Here is a 17,527-nt window from a genome sequence, read left to right on the forward strand (position 1 = left end):
CAAATTTGATGTAAATCCAAGCGTGTCTTTAAAATTTAGAGGTTTTGCAATATATTACCGTTAGTGAATGGACTATTAGCGGTAAATGAATCCCACAATGGGATGAAGTCAAATATCTATGTATCTAGTATTCTATTACGTGTACTTGGACAGAAGATTAAACTGGAGGAAGCATAATATATTTAATAAGCGAAAACAACTGGGTCTTAAATTAAGGAACAAGAAACATAATATTATTGGTTGTTAAGCAGGAAATCAAAACTGACAACTGAAAACAAAATATTAATCTACTAATCCATCCTGAAAGCAGTTTGGAATTATGGGCCTGAATTATGGGGAACCGCACATTCCAATATTGAAATAATTCAAACATATCAATCTAAAATATTGCAAACAATATTAGGAGTACAAGTTTCTCTGTATGTGTGTGTGTGTGTTTTGTGTTTTATTGGCACTGGTTTTCACAACCAACTGGCCAGTCAATTTCATAATTGTTTTTTAGACTATAACTTATCACTAACTTAGGGGAGTAATGTGTAGTGTGTGTGTTGAGTAAGTGTCTTGTTACTTTGCAAAGTCGACGTCATTGTCTTTGCAAAGAGACGCTAATTGTATCCGAACGTCTGCGGTCCCTCCGGTGAAATAAAAACGTACCTAGAAACTTGTATCCGAATGTGTTCGCAAAAAGTTTAGTGAATAAACCACATATACAGTTCGAACGTTAAAACGAAAATTGCCATTATAGTTAATTGATCAATACTAAATGAGTATCAATATGTGTTAAATATAGTCAATATTGAAGACAAAAAAGGGGTACCTCACAGGACGCCTCCCTATCTTATATGGCGTACCATTTGAATTATTATATATTATCATATATGGCAGTCCTATTACTTATTATACATATATTATCTACCTAACCATTATCTACATAACCAGGAGGGTAATAACTCTCCTTTCACACACTAAAAATTTGAACGTGCGATCGCTAGAATGTACGAGGATATTCCAATGGTGGCTCGAACAATCCCGTGGTAGCTTTCACATTACACGGCGACTTCACAGAACGTTCGAACCACGCACCGTGTAATGAGAAATGTACCATAGGATTGCTCGAGCCACCATTGGAATGTCATCGTATCTTTCAACCATCGCGCATCGCACGTTCAAATTCTTAGCGTGTGCAACGAGGGTTAGTGTGTGAAACTGGGCTTAAGGCTTAGACTGTATAGATAGATTGTTTGTAGGGATTGTAGTGGGGTTAATAAAAAAGATAAAATCAATGGGACAATCCCAATAGTTAGTATACCATAGTTTAAAAAACTCATACAGGAGTAAAAACTTCAAGTTGTATACTGGTATAAAATCGTTTATTAAAAAACTTCATAAAATGTCGTGCAAAAGGTTTTCGTTCTAATTCAGAACATCTTCAGTGCCTAGAATGAAGTATTTCCACGCTAGATTAAGGCAAAAAAGGTTAAAATTGTGACTATTAATAAGAAAAACATGTGGAGAATACTTACATTCTGCTAAGTAATTGTAACTAGCACACTATTCAAAGTGGTAACTTCTAATAAAAAAGATGTTGATATAATGATCAATCAAGTTCCCACCGGTAGTTATCACAAAACGGTAAAACCAGAAGTCATCGTTAAAGCTAATTATTAAAAAGTAAAAAAATGGATAAACAAAATTCACCTTGAACAATGTTTCGAATCGACTTTTAAGTATCTTATCCTTAGATTACAGAACGGATCTAATGTATAATCCGTGTCATAAAAATGCATTATCAGTTCTTAACTAGTATTTCCAAATCAAATAATTATTATCTGATAAGATCTCCTTTTCTCAGTTATTTTATACTCATTGGTAATTCACCTAAATTTAAAAAACTTGGTCATCACTATCATCAGTCATCATGATAAGTTCATAAGTTTGACAAGTTAAACCAAGTAATAAATTTAAGATAAGTTTACATTCTTGCCACACCAGTTTCTTGTGCTTCTGGCCAAGTTTTATGACCAGGCCCCCTTTAGTTAAAGTCCCCCCTAAAGTTATGTTCAAAATGAACATAATAAAATGAAGTACAACAAATCAACAATTGTTAAAAATAAATTAAGGAACAAATTCTACAAAATAATGAAACGGATAGAAAATGGTTATTAATAAAGACAGAAATAGATCAAAGTCAAAAAGAAATCCTGATAGCAACTAGATACAAACAATAAGAACGGATGGCGTCAACATAAAAACAAAGATGATCAGATGTTAAAAAAAATGGACAAAGAAATAAAACACAAAATTAAGCAAGCTAAAGAAAAATCGTTACCTAAAAGAATAATGCGCAGAAAAAAAGAATACCAGAAAAGACATGATAGTTTTGACACACACATATAGATTAAATAACTACCTCAACAATAAAGAAGGGAAACCGGGAATACTGAAATATACAAAAAAATGGAAAACTAGTGTTGAGTATCTGGTAATTAAAAATTAAAGAGATGGGCAGAATACATCAATGGGTTGTTCAAAGAAAATAGAAGAAAAGAGATGGAAGTAGCAGATGGTGTGATTTTAAAGACATTAAAAGATGAAATTAAAATGACATTAAATACACCAAAAATGTCAAAGTAGTTGGTTCAGACCAAATTTCAGTAGAAAGCTTAAAATTTATAAATGATGAAGCCATAGTTGAAGGGTGTCGGGAGAAAATCATGGATGTCACCAATTGGGTGATATTTAGGTAAATACGTCATTCTCTAGATTTTAACGAATACTATCACATCATTTCTTCAAATAGGTAGAAAACATCGAATGTTCAGAGATTTTAAGCCTTTTAAATTGACCATGTAGGGAGAAAACGATATTTGTCCACGCGTAATTAGGTGAAAACAATGATTGTCACCCAAGCAATATCACTTGCCACGTCGGCACGCTGCGTAGTAAAATGTATATTTTTCGGTTGATTTGTAATACACACGTGTTATGATAGGTTAGTCGTTAGTTTGTTTACAAATTATAACAACAGAGCAGCATATTGTTTTATAACTGCGAAAACTGTACAGTATTGTTTAGTGTGAGTTCAATATAATATTATCTCATAATGGCTAATAGTGAAAAGAGTGTGGAAAAAAGAAAAAAATGGGAAGGATGTACGAGGTTATGAAGAAAATAATTAAAAAATACGATTTTTAACTAAAATGTTTTATTTTGTTTTAGATGAAAAGCAGAGAACAAAAAAGCAAAAACAAAACAGGAATAATCCTGTGACTAAACGCCTGTACTTGGTGACATCCATTGTTTTCTTCTTTAAAAAGTGGACATTACGCGACTAATTTTTTATTTTCTTAAAAACAATTTAACTCTTATGCTTTGTTTACATTAGTTTATATTATCAATACATTTTTCTATCATTACGTTTATCTTTAATACCCCCCAACACATTTTTTTTTGTCGTAAATAGTCTTATAACTTTAAAATTCGTTTTTCTCAAAATCATTTCTTGGTGACATCCATGATTTTCTCCCGACACCCTTCAGTTATTATAGTAGACTTGGATAACACAATATACAAAACAGGGCGTATACCGAAACAATGGTCGCTCTCCACCTTTTGCTCTATTCTTACAAATACAACCTCATGATTGCAGTGAATACACAACAATATCATTAGTAAGTCATGTTCTCAAATTATTATTGACAATAATACATGGTCGTATTAAAAATTTGAAAGAAGAAATAAATGTACCCAATAGTCAGTTTGGGTTCAGAAACGGACTAGAAACCAAAGAGGCGCTATTTGCTTTTAATGTGATAGCTGAACGATGCATTGATATGAATGTGGATATGCATGTTTGTTACATTGATTCTGAAAAAGCATTTGACAAATTAAGACATAAAAATTAAACCAAATTCTAAAGACAAAAAACGTCCCCATACCTAAATAAAAGTGGAATACCAAACCTTCCCCACACCAAACAGTTAAATCTGGTGATAGTCAGATAATTGGACCCTTTCTTTTCGATAATGCTATTATTGGTGAACGCTATCTAATTTTTTAAGGAATGAATTGCCTCTTCTTCTGGAAGATGTACCGCTAGCAGTTCGTAGGTCTATGTATGTTGTTTCAGAACGATGGTTGTCCCGCGCATTTTTCCAGAGTAGTAAGAGATTTTTTAGATGAGTCATTCGCTGATAGATGGATAGGACGTGGAAGCCTATTTTTTGGCTAGCCAGATCACCAGATTTAACTGTTTTAGACTTTTATTTATGGGGGCGGATTAAAGACCTTGTTTTTGCCGCTAGGCCCACTACTCGAGACAACATGATCCAGAGAGTAGGAAACGCCATGCAAAGCATTTCGAGAGCAGAAATTGAGACTGCTGTTCAATATACTCTTAAAGAGTAAATACATACTTGCATCGAAAATTATGGGCCATAATTTGAACATTTAAGTCGTCACTAAGTAGTTGTTTTTATTTCTTTGTTATATTATTATTTTATAGTGTTCTTTGTCCTATTGTTGTTTTAAGTAATACACGTTGACATCTAATAAATGTTTCTTTGTTTTTTCCACAGCACACTACCTTTCCGTAACTTCGTTTACCGGTGACAGAGACGGTTACGTTTAAAATTTACACGTTTCTTAAGATATCTCGAGACAAAAAAAGGTATCGACATGCAGTTTTCGCTATTCTGTTGCTAATTTGATCTAATTTTGTAATACAGGATTAAAAATTCATACTTGTATTTAATATTTTCCAAATAAAACTGGATTTCTGAAAATAATTAAAAAACGCCTCCTAGCTGGCATATTACTTAATAGGCTGTTTCAAAATTATAACTCTTACATTGACGAAAAAGAGCTGTTTTCAACAAGACCAAGTTTGCAAAATTCTATTAAGCAGAACCGGACATACAGCCATTTTTTCATAACAAGGTTCCCACTCACCCCCACCTCTTATTTGCAAAGATAGACTTAAACTTGTGAAATCAAATATGCGCAGAATTTTATGAAGAATACGATGATCGGATTTCCAGTGCCCTTTCGTTAGGCAAATTTTGTAAAATTTTGATTTTTTAATTTTTGCTATTCAATTACGCCCTCTAACGGCGAACCTACAATTATGAAAATAATTTCCAGGCTTTTCCCTAGGCAACGTTTGTTATAAATATTTTTTTCTCAAAGTTGTACTATAAACGGTTCCTGAGTTATGGACGAGAGCCATTCTTATTGGGACACCCGGTACATAAAAAAATAATCAGATGTACAAAAAAGTGGATAAAAAAACAAACCACAAAATTAAGCAAGCTAAAGAAGAATGGTTAAAAGAGCAATGCACAAAAATAGAAGAATACCAGAAACAACATGATAGTTTTAACACACAAACAACTAAAGGATTAAGTCACAATTACTGGGGATACCAAATAAATAAACGCGCCTCCAGACTCTACCTCACGGGTGGTGGGGAAAAGAGTCAAAAATAGTTTAATCATAGCATAGGAATATTAGGATCATAATAAATTGTATGAATAAAAAAAATATATAAATAGAAAATTAAGCTTAACGTTTTGTTTTTATTGCATTCCTATGAGCATTCGAGAATCTGGTCAAGTTTGGAGCGCTGTAAAACCTAGATAAATAAATAAAACTAAACAACTAGTCCATTCTTTCACGGTTTTTGCTCTAAATTTTAAAGAACCGCTTGGATTGACATGAAATTTGGCATACGTATAGCTTACATGTCAAATAAAAAAGTAATATTGTGCCGATGTGTGCTTTTGCCCTGGGGGTGACTTTCACCCCCTCTTGGGGGTGAAAAAATATATGTCCAAACTAAGTCCAGAAATGTGTAAACTGACTAATTTTAAGTAACTTTTGTTCTATAGAGCTTTTTCGCCAAGTCAACACTTTTCGAGTTATTTGCAAGTGAATATGTTCATTTTTCAACAAAATAACCACATTTTTAGACGGTTTTTCGCAAATAACTCAAAAAGTAAGTATTTTGTCGAAAATAATGTTCTTAGCAAAAATATAGCCTATAAAAAAGTAAAAAAAATTATGTACACGTTAGGTCTCTGGATCTCGTAGAACCAGAGTTATAGCCAATGAAAAATAGATTCATATTCACCAAATTTCAAATAGAATATTTCCACGTGAAATATCCAAAAAATTAAGCACTTTTTGGGGAAAACCTGTTATAACTTTTTTAGTGTCTAAAAAAGCTTTATTTCTGTTTTTACAAAAAGTTTCTAGCATTAAATTTAAGCAAGTTACGCTCAAAAAAATGTTGGCCTCTTTTGTTTTTGCAAAAAAAAATCGGGAAGACCACCCCCTAATTAGCGACTTAAATTAAATTAATCGTTACCGCTCCACAAATTATTTTACTTATGTTGTGTTTATATGATCTGTAGACATATAATATGTGTGATATGAGACTTTGAACCGATGAAACTTACAGATCATATAAATAATATATACACGAGTCAAGAAACTTGTGAAGTCGTAACGATTAAGTTCATTTAAGATACTAATTAGGGGGTGTTTTTCTTGATTTTCTTACCAAAACCAAAAGGGACTTACTTTATTTTGAGCGTAACTTGTTTAATTTTGATGCTAGAAATTTTTTTTATAAAATAAAAATTAAGCTTTTTTTAAACACTTTAAATAAGTTGTAATGAGTATTCCCCGAAATGTGCTACATTTTTGGATGTTTCACGTTAAAGTGTTCCATTTGGAATTTGACGAATATGAACCTATTTTTCATTAGCTATAACTCTGCTTCTACTAGGTGTAGAGACGCGATATATATGTTATAGTCAAAGCCCGAATTTCAGGCACTCCTAGGTTTGACTAGGCAATCCTCAGGTCTGACTGACGGTCTTAGTCAAAGCCCGAAATAAATTAGAGTTTCGGCCTTTGACTAGTCAAACCTAGGAGAGACTAAGTTGGTCAGGCAAAGGTCGAAACTTAATTTTATGAAATCGGGGTTTGACTAGTCAAACCCCGATCAGCTATTAAAATGTCGTAATTTGTTAGATTAGGTTTAATAAAACGTCATTTTTTAATTTTAATGTTTATTATTTTTATATTGTAGTAATTAAAATAAAAAAATAGTGTTTATTTCACATGTTGAGGCATTATGGCATTTAGAGTTGCACAATATGTTAGACCTTTTACACTTACGTAATTTGAAAGAACATTTCTTATTGCAGTAGCATTTTATAAATCCTTATCCTCCAAATTTAGAATCTTTTGTATTCATTTCTCTTAGAGACAGAGACAGCTTAACATCTGGAACTGGAACATCTTCGAAATTAGGAAATTTCTCTGTGCATTCTCTTATTTGATTTCTTGAAAAAAGTGTGTTTATTGTTGCGTATTTCGTACCAACTATAAACAAACCGTCAATTGTTTTACTTGTATGCAACTCAAAATATTTCGAGCATCCTCTTTGGCTTTATCAAAGCTGAGAATAGGTATTGTTACAGTTTTTCCGATTAACTATTTAATTGTGGCTTATTTCCCATATAAATAGTGAATTATAAGCCACAAGGAAATAACTTCAGAACAACAGTTTTTCCGATCAGAATTGGAGGACATTTTTTTTTCACTTAATTCTTTCATAGCATTAATTAGCATGTGCATGAAAACCTTCAATCGCATTTCCTTTATTTATTTTAATCTTTTCTGTCTGTGCACAATGCATGCTCGAACGCGTGCCAAGGAGATGCTCGAAATATTTGGGTATCATACAAGGTAAAACAATAATTGACGGTTTATATAGAGTTGGTACGAAATACGGAACAACAAACATTATTTTTTTCAAGAAATCAGATAAGAGAATGCAAACAGAATTTTCATAATTTCGAAGATGTTCCAGACGTTAAGCTGTCTCTAAGAGAAATTAGTACAAAAGATTCTAAATTTGGAGGACAAATATTTATAAAATACCACTGCAATAAGAAGTGCTCTTTAAAACCATGTAAGTGTAAAAGGTCTAACGTATTGTGCAACTCTAAATGCCATAATGCTTCAACAGGCGAGAATAAACACCAATTTTTTTATTTTAATTACGACAATATAAAAATAATAAACATTAAAATTAGAAAATTACGTTATATTAAATCTAATCTAACAAATTACGACATTTTAAAGCTGATCGGGGTTTGACTAGTCAAACCCCGATTTCATAAAATTAAATTTCGACCTTTGCCTGACCAACATAGTCTCTCCTAGGTTTGACTAGTCAAAGGCCGAAACTATAATTTATTTCGGGCTTTGACTAAGACCGTCAGTCATACCTGAGGATTGCCTAGTCAAACCTAGGAGTGCCTGAAATTCGGGCTTTGACTATAACATATACACCATTTTTTAAAATTTTTTACAGGCTATATTTTTGGTAAGAATGTTTTTTCGACAAAATACTTACTATTTGAGTTATTTGCGAGAAACCGTCTAAAAGCGTGGTTATTTTGTTGAAAAAATGAACATATTCACTGCCAAATAACTCGAAAAGTATTGACTTAGTGAAAAAACTCTATAGAACAAAAGTTACTTAAAATTAGCCAGTTTATCCCATTTCCTGACTTTCTTTGGACGAATATTTTTTCACCGCCAACAGGGGGTGAAAACCACCCCCAGGGCAAAAGCACATATCGGCACAATATCACTTTTTTCTTTGACTTGTTAGCTATGTGTATGCCAAATTTCATGTCAATCCAAGCGGTTCTTTAAAATTTAGAGGTTTTGCAATATTTTACCGTTAAAGAACGGACTAAACTTTATAGTGAAAGTTGTTCGCTGAAAAACCTTCTACAAAATTGATATACTACATTCGCTCTCGCGAGATTTTTTTTGAGACATTCGGAATAGGAAACGTACAACACAAAAATTCCTACCTCACACTATTAACTGCTAAAATCAAGTCAAATCAACTTAATCTTTCATTAAAAAAAGAAGAAATATTAGAAATAGTGGGAGTGTCTACTAATCTCATAAAATTTTGTGAAGTTTATTTCTACAAAATATTTTTATTTTGTACAATAAATAATTTTCTCATTTGCTATCAATACATTATAATGGTTTAAATAAATAAATATTGATTGGCGTAAGGTTTATGTTATTTTTATGTCTGTTTACTATTAATAATATTGGATATGAGCAGGTGCGTTGGTTTTGTAGTAATTTCCAGTCACTTCTGACAACTGAATTTTTCAAAAAAGAAATTACTAACGTCAGTGTCAAAAAAAATCTCGCGAGAGCGAATGTAGTATATAATGTTATTTTATTGTAAATTATTTTATTTTATTGTTATTTTATTGTAATGTTATTTTATTGTAAAATGAACTGAAAAAAAGTTATAACCTCCAAAAGGAAACTTGTTAAACAATTTTCACTTATTTTTGTTGATATCTTTTTTGTTGGTCATTTGACCATAATAAGTGATAGAAGCAAAATTATATAGAATTTAATTTACTACATTTTATGTGTAATTAAATTTTCTGTAGGGTTGGTAGTTTATGAGTTACAGTGCGAAACCCCTTTGCACCGCTTTTTCAATATGGTAGCCAGAGACAAGGGTGACGACCCCAAAAACTTTACATTTAAGCTTTTACTGACCCCTCCTACATATTAAAAAAATAAAATTGACTCGTCTAACAAATGCAAGGTATGGCCTAAAAAAAGTAACATTTCAATGGACTAAAAACGTACCTAACCGGGAACACTGAAATAATACAAAAGGAAACTAGTGTTGAATACTGAGGAATAAATAAGGAAATGGACACAATGCATCAGTGAGTTGTGCAATGACAAAATTATAACAGAACTGATAGAAATAGAAGTAGACGATGGTGTGGTTTTAAATATATTAAGAGGAAATGGCATTAATAACATCAAAAATGGCAAAACTGTAGGTTACTCTCCACCTTTTGCGCTATCCCTAAAAATACAAATGCTAAAGACTGCAGTGAATACAGAACAATAATATCTAGAATAACTAGAAACAGACTTGGAACCAGAAAGGAGTTATTTGCTTTTATTGTGATAGCTCAAAGATGCATGGATATGAATATGGATGTGCATGTTTGTTTCGTTGATTCTGAAAAAGCATTGGGCAAAATAAGACATGAAAAACTAAACCAAATTCTAAATAAAAAAGACTTCATCGACTTAAGAATAATAACAAATCTTTACTGGAAAGAAAGAGCGCAAATTATAGTAGATAACGAACCCATATGCAGAGAACCAACCCATGTGCAGATGACCTAGTCATCATAGCAAAGACAAAGAGAACACTTATGAAAGCAGTTGAAAATTAGGTAAGGAAACGAAGAGAATAGGTCTCGAAATAAACCAGCACAAAACAAAATACATGACGATAGGGAAGGACTACACAAAAACTCAGAAATATCTAATAACACAGAACCATAAATTTGAAACTGAAATCCACCTTTAGCTACTTGGGAGTTACCATAGGGAAAACCTGAAAAGAGAGAACAGAGGAAAGAATCAAAGGCAATACTCTAGTAAGAGAATAAAGATGAATCTAAATAAGACCTTAATAAGACCTGTTGTTACATATGGTAGGGAAACCACGACAATTAACAAGAAAGAGGAAGACAGCCTTCTGAAATTTGAAAGAAAAATAATGATAACAATACTGGGCCACAACGTCTCAAGAGAGGGAGGAATAAGAATGAAAACGAATGGCGAAATTGAAGAAGACATTTTTTCAACAAAATAACCACGCTTTTAGACGGCTTTTCGCAAATAACTCAAATAGTAAGTATTTTGTCGTATGAGAGAAAATATAGTCAGATACATAAAATCCCTTCGCTTAGAATGGATAGGATATATCGCACCCTCAGTAATATAAGGGCTCAACTCAAAATTTTTGTTAATTGTGATTTTTAATGATATGGGCACAAAATGAAATTTTTTACCGGTTAGCATTGACAGAGGGAGAAAAAGAACATGAGTGGTTGGGTAAATATATTTATGCCTCTCTCACACTCTCCCCGGCCACCTCTGGCTTTTACTGCTACAAGGGAGCAATCAGTAACATGTATTTCTATGACGAAAATCCAGGTTAGTTTGTGTTTTAACATTCTGTATAATATAGAATAGTTTTTAGTTGAGCCGTTATATTATGCAAAATATAGTAAATAAATGAGTCTAATTCATAATAATTAGTGTAAAATATTGCAAAACCTCTAAATTTTAAAGAACCGCTTGGATTGACATGAATTTTGACATACACATAGCTAAAAAGTCAAAGAAGAAAAGTGATATTGTGCCGATATGTGCTTTTGCCTTGGGGGTGAAAAAATATTCGTCCAAAGTAGGTCCGGAAATGGATAAACTGACTAATTTTAAGTAACTTTTGTTCTATAGAGTTTTTTCATTAAGTCAATACTTTTCGAGTTATTTGCCAGTGAATATATTCATTTTTTCAACAAAATAACCACGCTTTTAGACGGTTTTTCGCAAATAACTCAAATAGTAAGTATTTTGTCAAAAAAACCTTGTTAGCAAAAATATAGCCTGTAAAAAATTTAAAATAATGATGTATATATCACGTCTCTATACATAGTAGAAGCAGAGTTATAGCTAATGAAAAATAGGTACATATTCGTCAAATTCCAAATGAAATACTTTACCGTGAAATAACCAAAAATGAAGCAAATCTCGGGGAAAACTCATTACAACTTATTTAAAGTGTTTAAAAAAAGATTTATTTTTGTTTTATAAAAAAATTTCTAGCATCAAAAGTAAACAAGTTACGCTCAAAATAAAGTTAGACCCTTTTTTTTTGTAAAAAAATCGGGAAAATCACCCCCTAATTAGTATCTCAAATGAACTTAATCGTTACGACTTCACAAGTTTCTTGACTCTTGTATGTATTGTTTATATGATCTGTAAGTTTCATCGGTTCAAAGACCTTATTTTTGAAAGGGCTATAGTAAAAAGGGGTTGAAAGAGTCACTGATCACGAATGTATGCAAATTTAGAAACACCAAATCTAACACCAAATCTAAACACCAAATCTAAACACCTAAATTTTTGTCTAACAGAAAAACAAAAAAATACATGATATTCAGAAAAATAATGCTGACTTTTTTTGTTTTTCGAGATTTTTGGATCTCTAACAATGTTTAAGTTATTTTGAAAAAAAGCATATTTCTCAAAATTAAAATTTTTAAAAATTTTACTTTAAAACAAAATTTTTTCAAAAATAAGCACTTTGAATCGATGAAACTTACAGATCATATAAACACAATATAAGTATAATAAATTGTGGAATTGTAACGGTTAATTTCATTTAAGTTGCTAATTAGGGGGTGGTCTTCCCGATTTTTTTTGCTAAAACAAAAGGGACCAACTTTATTTTGAGCGTAACATGCTTAAATTTAATGCTAGAAACTTTTTATAAAAACAGAAATAAAGATTTTTTAAACACTTTAAAAAAGTTCAAATGGGTTTTCCCCAAAAAGTGCTTAATTTTTTTGGATATTTCACGTCGAAATATTCCATTTGAAATTTGGTGAATATGAATCTACTTTTCATTGGCTATAACTCTGGTTCTACGAGGTCCAGAGACCTAACGCGTACACCATTTTTTTACTTTTTTACATGCTATATTTTTTCTAAGAACATTTGTTTCGACAAAATACTTACTTTTTGAGTTATTTACGAAAAACCGTCTAAAAATGTGGTTATTTTGTTGAAAAATGAACATATTCACTCGCAAATAACTCGAAAAGTGTTGACTTGGCGAAAAAGCTCTATAGAACAAAAGTTACTTAAAATTAGTCAGTTTACCCATTTCCGGACTTATTTTGGACATATATTTTTTCACCCCCATGAGGGGGTGAAAGTCACCCCCAGGGAAAAAGCACACATCGGCACAATATCACCTTTTTCTTTGAAATGTAAGCTATGCGTATGCAAATTTCATGTCAATCCAAGCGGTTTTTTAAAATTTAGAGCAAAAACCGTGAAAGAATGTACTAAATAGATCGTTATTTTGCATAAACAGTGACAGGGCATTAAGAATATAAGGGATCAAACTTAAACAGTTCCTTATTTCTGTTATGTTTTTTTGTACTATATGGGACTAACTTGAGAGTATTGTTTTCAATTACATGTAATTAATGGAATTTATTTACATTATTTTTTCTCATCGCTATTTATAGTGCAATTATCAAATAACAAATCTGCCAAATTTCACATTTATAACTTAAATAAGAAGCATGTTATTTGACAAAATAGCTATAATTTTGGAAACCAGAATCTTTAACGCGATTTCCCAAAAATCTACTTTTTTGAATTGTGCCTCTATATTACTGAGGGTGCGATATACAGAGACGCCCACAATCAGATATGTTGAGAAGGATAACTAATTGGAAACCTGAAGACCTAGAAGAAGATGGCTGGAAGATGTAGAAGAAAACATAAGAGCAATGAAGGTGAAAGACTGGAAAGTTCAGTGTAAGGACAGGAAGAAATGGAATAGAATCTCGACAGCAGCAAAGACACACAGCAAGCTATAAGTGACAGAGGAATAGGTAATCCACCCCACCCAAGAATAAGATTTTGAACGCCATTGCATTAGCTATAATTACTAGGGATTGTAATGCTTAATGATGAATGAATGAACGAACCCAGTTCAGAACCTGAAATCAGGAAAAGAGTTAGGCAGGGATTTATTATGTCTCTACTACTACTCAATGGGAATATAACTGGAAACATTAATTTCAGAAAATAATGTTAAAACAACAGAAATAAGAAAATGGCCAGAAATGGGTTTGTAAAAATGAAAAAAATTCTTTGGAACAAAGATTAGAACTGATGGTAAATAATAGCTCTGTGATGTTACTTGTTTCCGATAGTACAATATTGCCCTGAAAGCTGGATAGGGCATGCAATACGGAACTAAAATCTGAATACCGGTATTTAATATTTGAAATATCGGACCGGTATTAAAACCGGTATTATTTATAAAAATTTACTAATTATATTTAAGTTTAAGTTTAAAAATTTATTTATTTAATCCAAATTTTTGGGCGATAAACGATTTCTTCTAGGTTTGTTAACTGCCCAGACTTTGAAAATATTCTTTCGGAAGGTACTGATGTGGCAGTTATTGACAAATATTTTATAGCCAAATAATAAAGCTCCAGGAAAAGCGGATTTGTATTTTTTTTTTAATTCCATCCGGTTATTTTTTCTTGAAAAATGTGGCATTTCGTAAGAAAATGTGGCATTAGGTAGTAGACGTAAAATATAAACAATCGTTTTATATTGCCGATACCGCCGCTTCTCGATGGTGCCATACTCGGCTCTAGTCCGTTCTTTAACGGTAAAATATTGCAAAACCTCTAAATTTTAAAGAACCGCTTGGATTGACGTAAAATTTGGCACACACATTGCTAATAAGTCAAAGAAAAAAAGTGATATTGTGCCGATATGTGCTTTTGCCCTGGAGGTGGTTTTTACCCCCTCTTGGGGGTGAAAAAATATTCGTCCAAAGAAAGTCAGGAAATGGATAAACTGGCTAATTTTAAGTAACTTTTGTTCTATAGAGTTTTTTCACTAAGTCAATACTTTTCGAGTTATTTGGCAGTGAATATGTTCATTTTTTCAACAAAATAACCACGCTTTTAGACGGTTTTTCCCAAATAACTCAAATAGTAAGTATTTTGTCGAAAAAACATTCTTAGCAAAAATATAGCCTGTAAAAATTTTTAAAAAATGGTGTATATATCACGTCTCTACACCTAGTAAAAGCAGAGTTATAGCTATTGAAAAATAGGTTCATATTCGTCAAATTCCAAATGGAATACTTTAACGTGAAATAACCAAAAATGAAGCACATTTCGGGGAAAACTCATTACAACTTATTTAAAGTGTTTAAACAGAGCTTCATTTTTGTTTTATAAAAAAATTATAGCATCAAAATTAAACAAGTTACGCTCAAAATAAAGTTAGTCCCTTTTGGTTTTGGTAAAAAAATCGAGAAAATCACCCCCTAATTAGTATCTTAAATGAACTTAATCGTTACGACTTCACAAGTTTCTTGACTCGTGTATATATTGTTTATATGATCTGTAAGTTTCATCGGTTCAAAGTCCTTATTATTGAAAGGGCTGTAGTTTAAAGGGGTTGAACGAGTCACTGATCACGAATGTATGCAAATTTAGAAACACCAAATCTCAATCAATTTTTGTCTAACAGAAAAACAAAAAAATACATGATATTCAGAAAAGCAAATCTGACTTTTTTTTATTTTTCAAGATTTTTGGTATCTCTAACAATTTTCAAGTTATTTTGAAAAAAAGCATATTTTTCAAAATTTAAATTTTTAAAAATTTAACTTTGAAACCAAATTTTTTAAAAAATAAGCACTTTGAATCGATAAAACTTACAGATCATATAAACACAACATAAGTAAAATAATTTGTGGAGCGGTAACGATTAATCTCATTTAAGTTGCTAATTAGGGGGTGGTCTTCCCGATTTTGTTTGCAAAAACAAAATGGACCATCTTTATTTTGAGCGTAACTTGCTTAAATTTAATGCTAGAAACTTTTTGTAAAAACAGAAATAAAGCTTTTTTAAATACTTTAAAAAAGTTAAAATGGGTTTTTCCCAAAAAGTGCTTAACTTTTTGGATATTTCACGTCGAAATATTCTATTTGAAATTTGGTGAATATGAATCTATTTTTCATTGGCTATTACTCTGTTCTGCGGGATCCAGAGACCTAAGGTGTACACCATTTTTTTTACTTTCTTATAGGCTATATTTTTGCTAAGAACGTTTTTTCGACAAAATACTTACTTTTTGAGTTATTTGCGAAAAACCGTCTAAAAATGTGGTTATTTTGTTGAATAATGAACATATTCACTCGCAAATAACTCGAAAGTGTTGACTTAGCGAATAAGCTCTATAGAACAAAAGTTACTTAAAATTAGTCAGTTTACCCATTTCCTGAATTATTTTGGACATATATTTTTTCACCCCCAGGACAAAAGCACACATCGGCACAATATCACTTTTTTTCTTTGACATGTAAGCTATACGTATGCCAAATTTCATGTCAATCCAAGCGGTTCTTTAAAATTTAGAGCAAAAACCGTGAAAGAATGGACTACTCGGTATGTGTAATAAATATGCCTGATTAGATTTTAATACAACGAAATTGTTTGTTTATCTTCAAAAAAAATTCTTGTAATTAATTAATATTATTTTATTAGATTTATATTGTGCATAAATTCAATTTTTATCAATTAACGTAATACCAAAATACCGGTATTTTTACATAAATATCGGTTTTTAATACCGGACAAAAATCGTCCGGGATTCCGGTATTCGGGATCCCGGTATTGTAAGCCCTAAATCTGGACATTGAAGCAGGAATACATAAATAAGCTGCAGCTACAGTCATTTGAAATGTGCTGTTACAGAAGGATGCTTAAAATAGCATGGATACAGAAAAAAACGAACACGGAAGTATTGCCGTGACAGAAGGTACTGTACAATGAATAACATACCTACTTTATAGTACATACTATTACAAGCTTGTTATAGTTTCAAATTATTTCAAAAATTATTTGTTTATAACAGGCATAATTTTGTTATTTATTGATTGTCACAACAGTTTAATTGTGGTTCATTAAAAGTGGTACAAATGTTTCTAGTTTAAATAGATTATACCGGCAGTGTTACGTGTATATTGTAATTTTAGTTTTTAAAATATTGTGCAATGTGTAAAATTTAGCCTTTAATACATGAAAATATGTTTTTTAGCAGAGAAAATACTATCACAACCGCCACCTCCCTAGTCTAAATCCACACGATGCGCTTTACTTAGGAAATTGAAAATTGCATCAGATTCTTCTGGAAATCTGACAACCACGAATCATACAACTTAAGTTTTATCTAAAACTTCACTTTTAATTAATGATCAAAGACTTACCACAAATAATCTGCTTGCTGTGGGCATATTCATCGCCATACATGTCTCTCTATGAGGATCGAAATTGTAACGACGCTGTTCGGATGATATCATGACACTTACTGGAGTTTCGCACGTACATCGTTTCGCCGAGTAGCGTCGCACCAACCGGTGGAGTTGCGCCGCGCCGCGACGGTGTTTTCCGAGCGGTGTTGCCGGATCTGAACGATTTCGCGCCACCCGCTGAAAAGACAAATTGTTCGTTATACAGAGTGAGTTTTATGTATGGAACGCCTCAATTATCTCGGAAACGGCTTACTTACACGATTTTTGTAGATGTTGGTGGGTAAGGTTCGTCTATCGCGGTTTACTGTAAAGAGGCCGATATCATTAGACCGAAAGCAGTAGACCGAACTCATTAGACCGAAAAGCACTTTACCGAAACCTCACTAGACCGAACAGTAGGAGACCAAAAAGGATGAGACCGAGAAGCATTAGGTGTACATAATACAGGGCGGTCGAACAGGGTTGTAATCTGAACAAGGGTATGACATTAACCTACCTTC

At 32.1% G+C, this 17,527-nt stretch overlaps 1 protein-coding gene across 1 annotated transcript in view; it reads right to left on the minus strand.

The window, feature by feature from the left end:
• The window catches only part of LOC114326745 (b(0,+)-type amino acid transporter 1), a 267,109-nt gene extending 250,002 nt beyond the window's left edge, over positions 1-17,107 (minus strand). The window contains exon 1 of the mRNA XM_050644420.1: positions 16,983-17,107. Coding sequence (XP_050500377.1) covers positions 16,983-17,025 — 43 coding nt within the window. The 5' untranslated portion in view covers positions 17,026-17,107. The remainder of the gene's footprint in view (positions 1-16,982) is intronic.
• Positions 17,108-17,527: the final 420 nt, after the last annotated feature.

Source organism: Diabrotica virgifera, chromosome 2 (assembly GCF_917563875.1).
Source record: "Diabrotica virgifera virgifera chromosome 2, PGI_DIABVI_V3a".
Taxonomy (NCBI): domain Eukaryota; kingdom Metazoa; phylum Arthropoda; class Insecta; order Coleoptera; family Chrysomelidae; genus Diabrotica; species Diabrotica virgifera.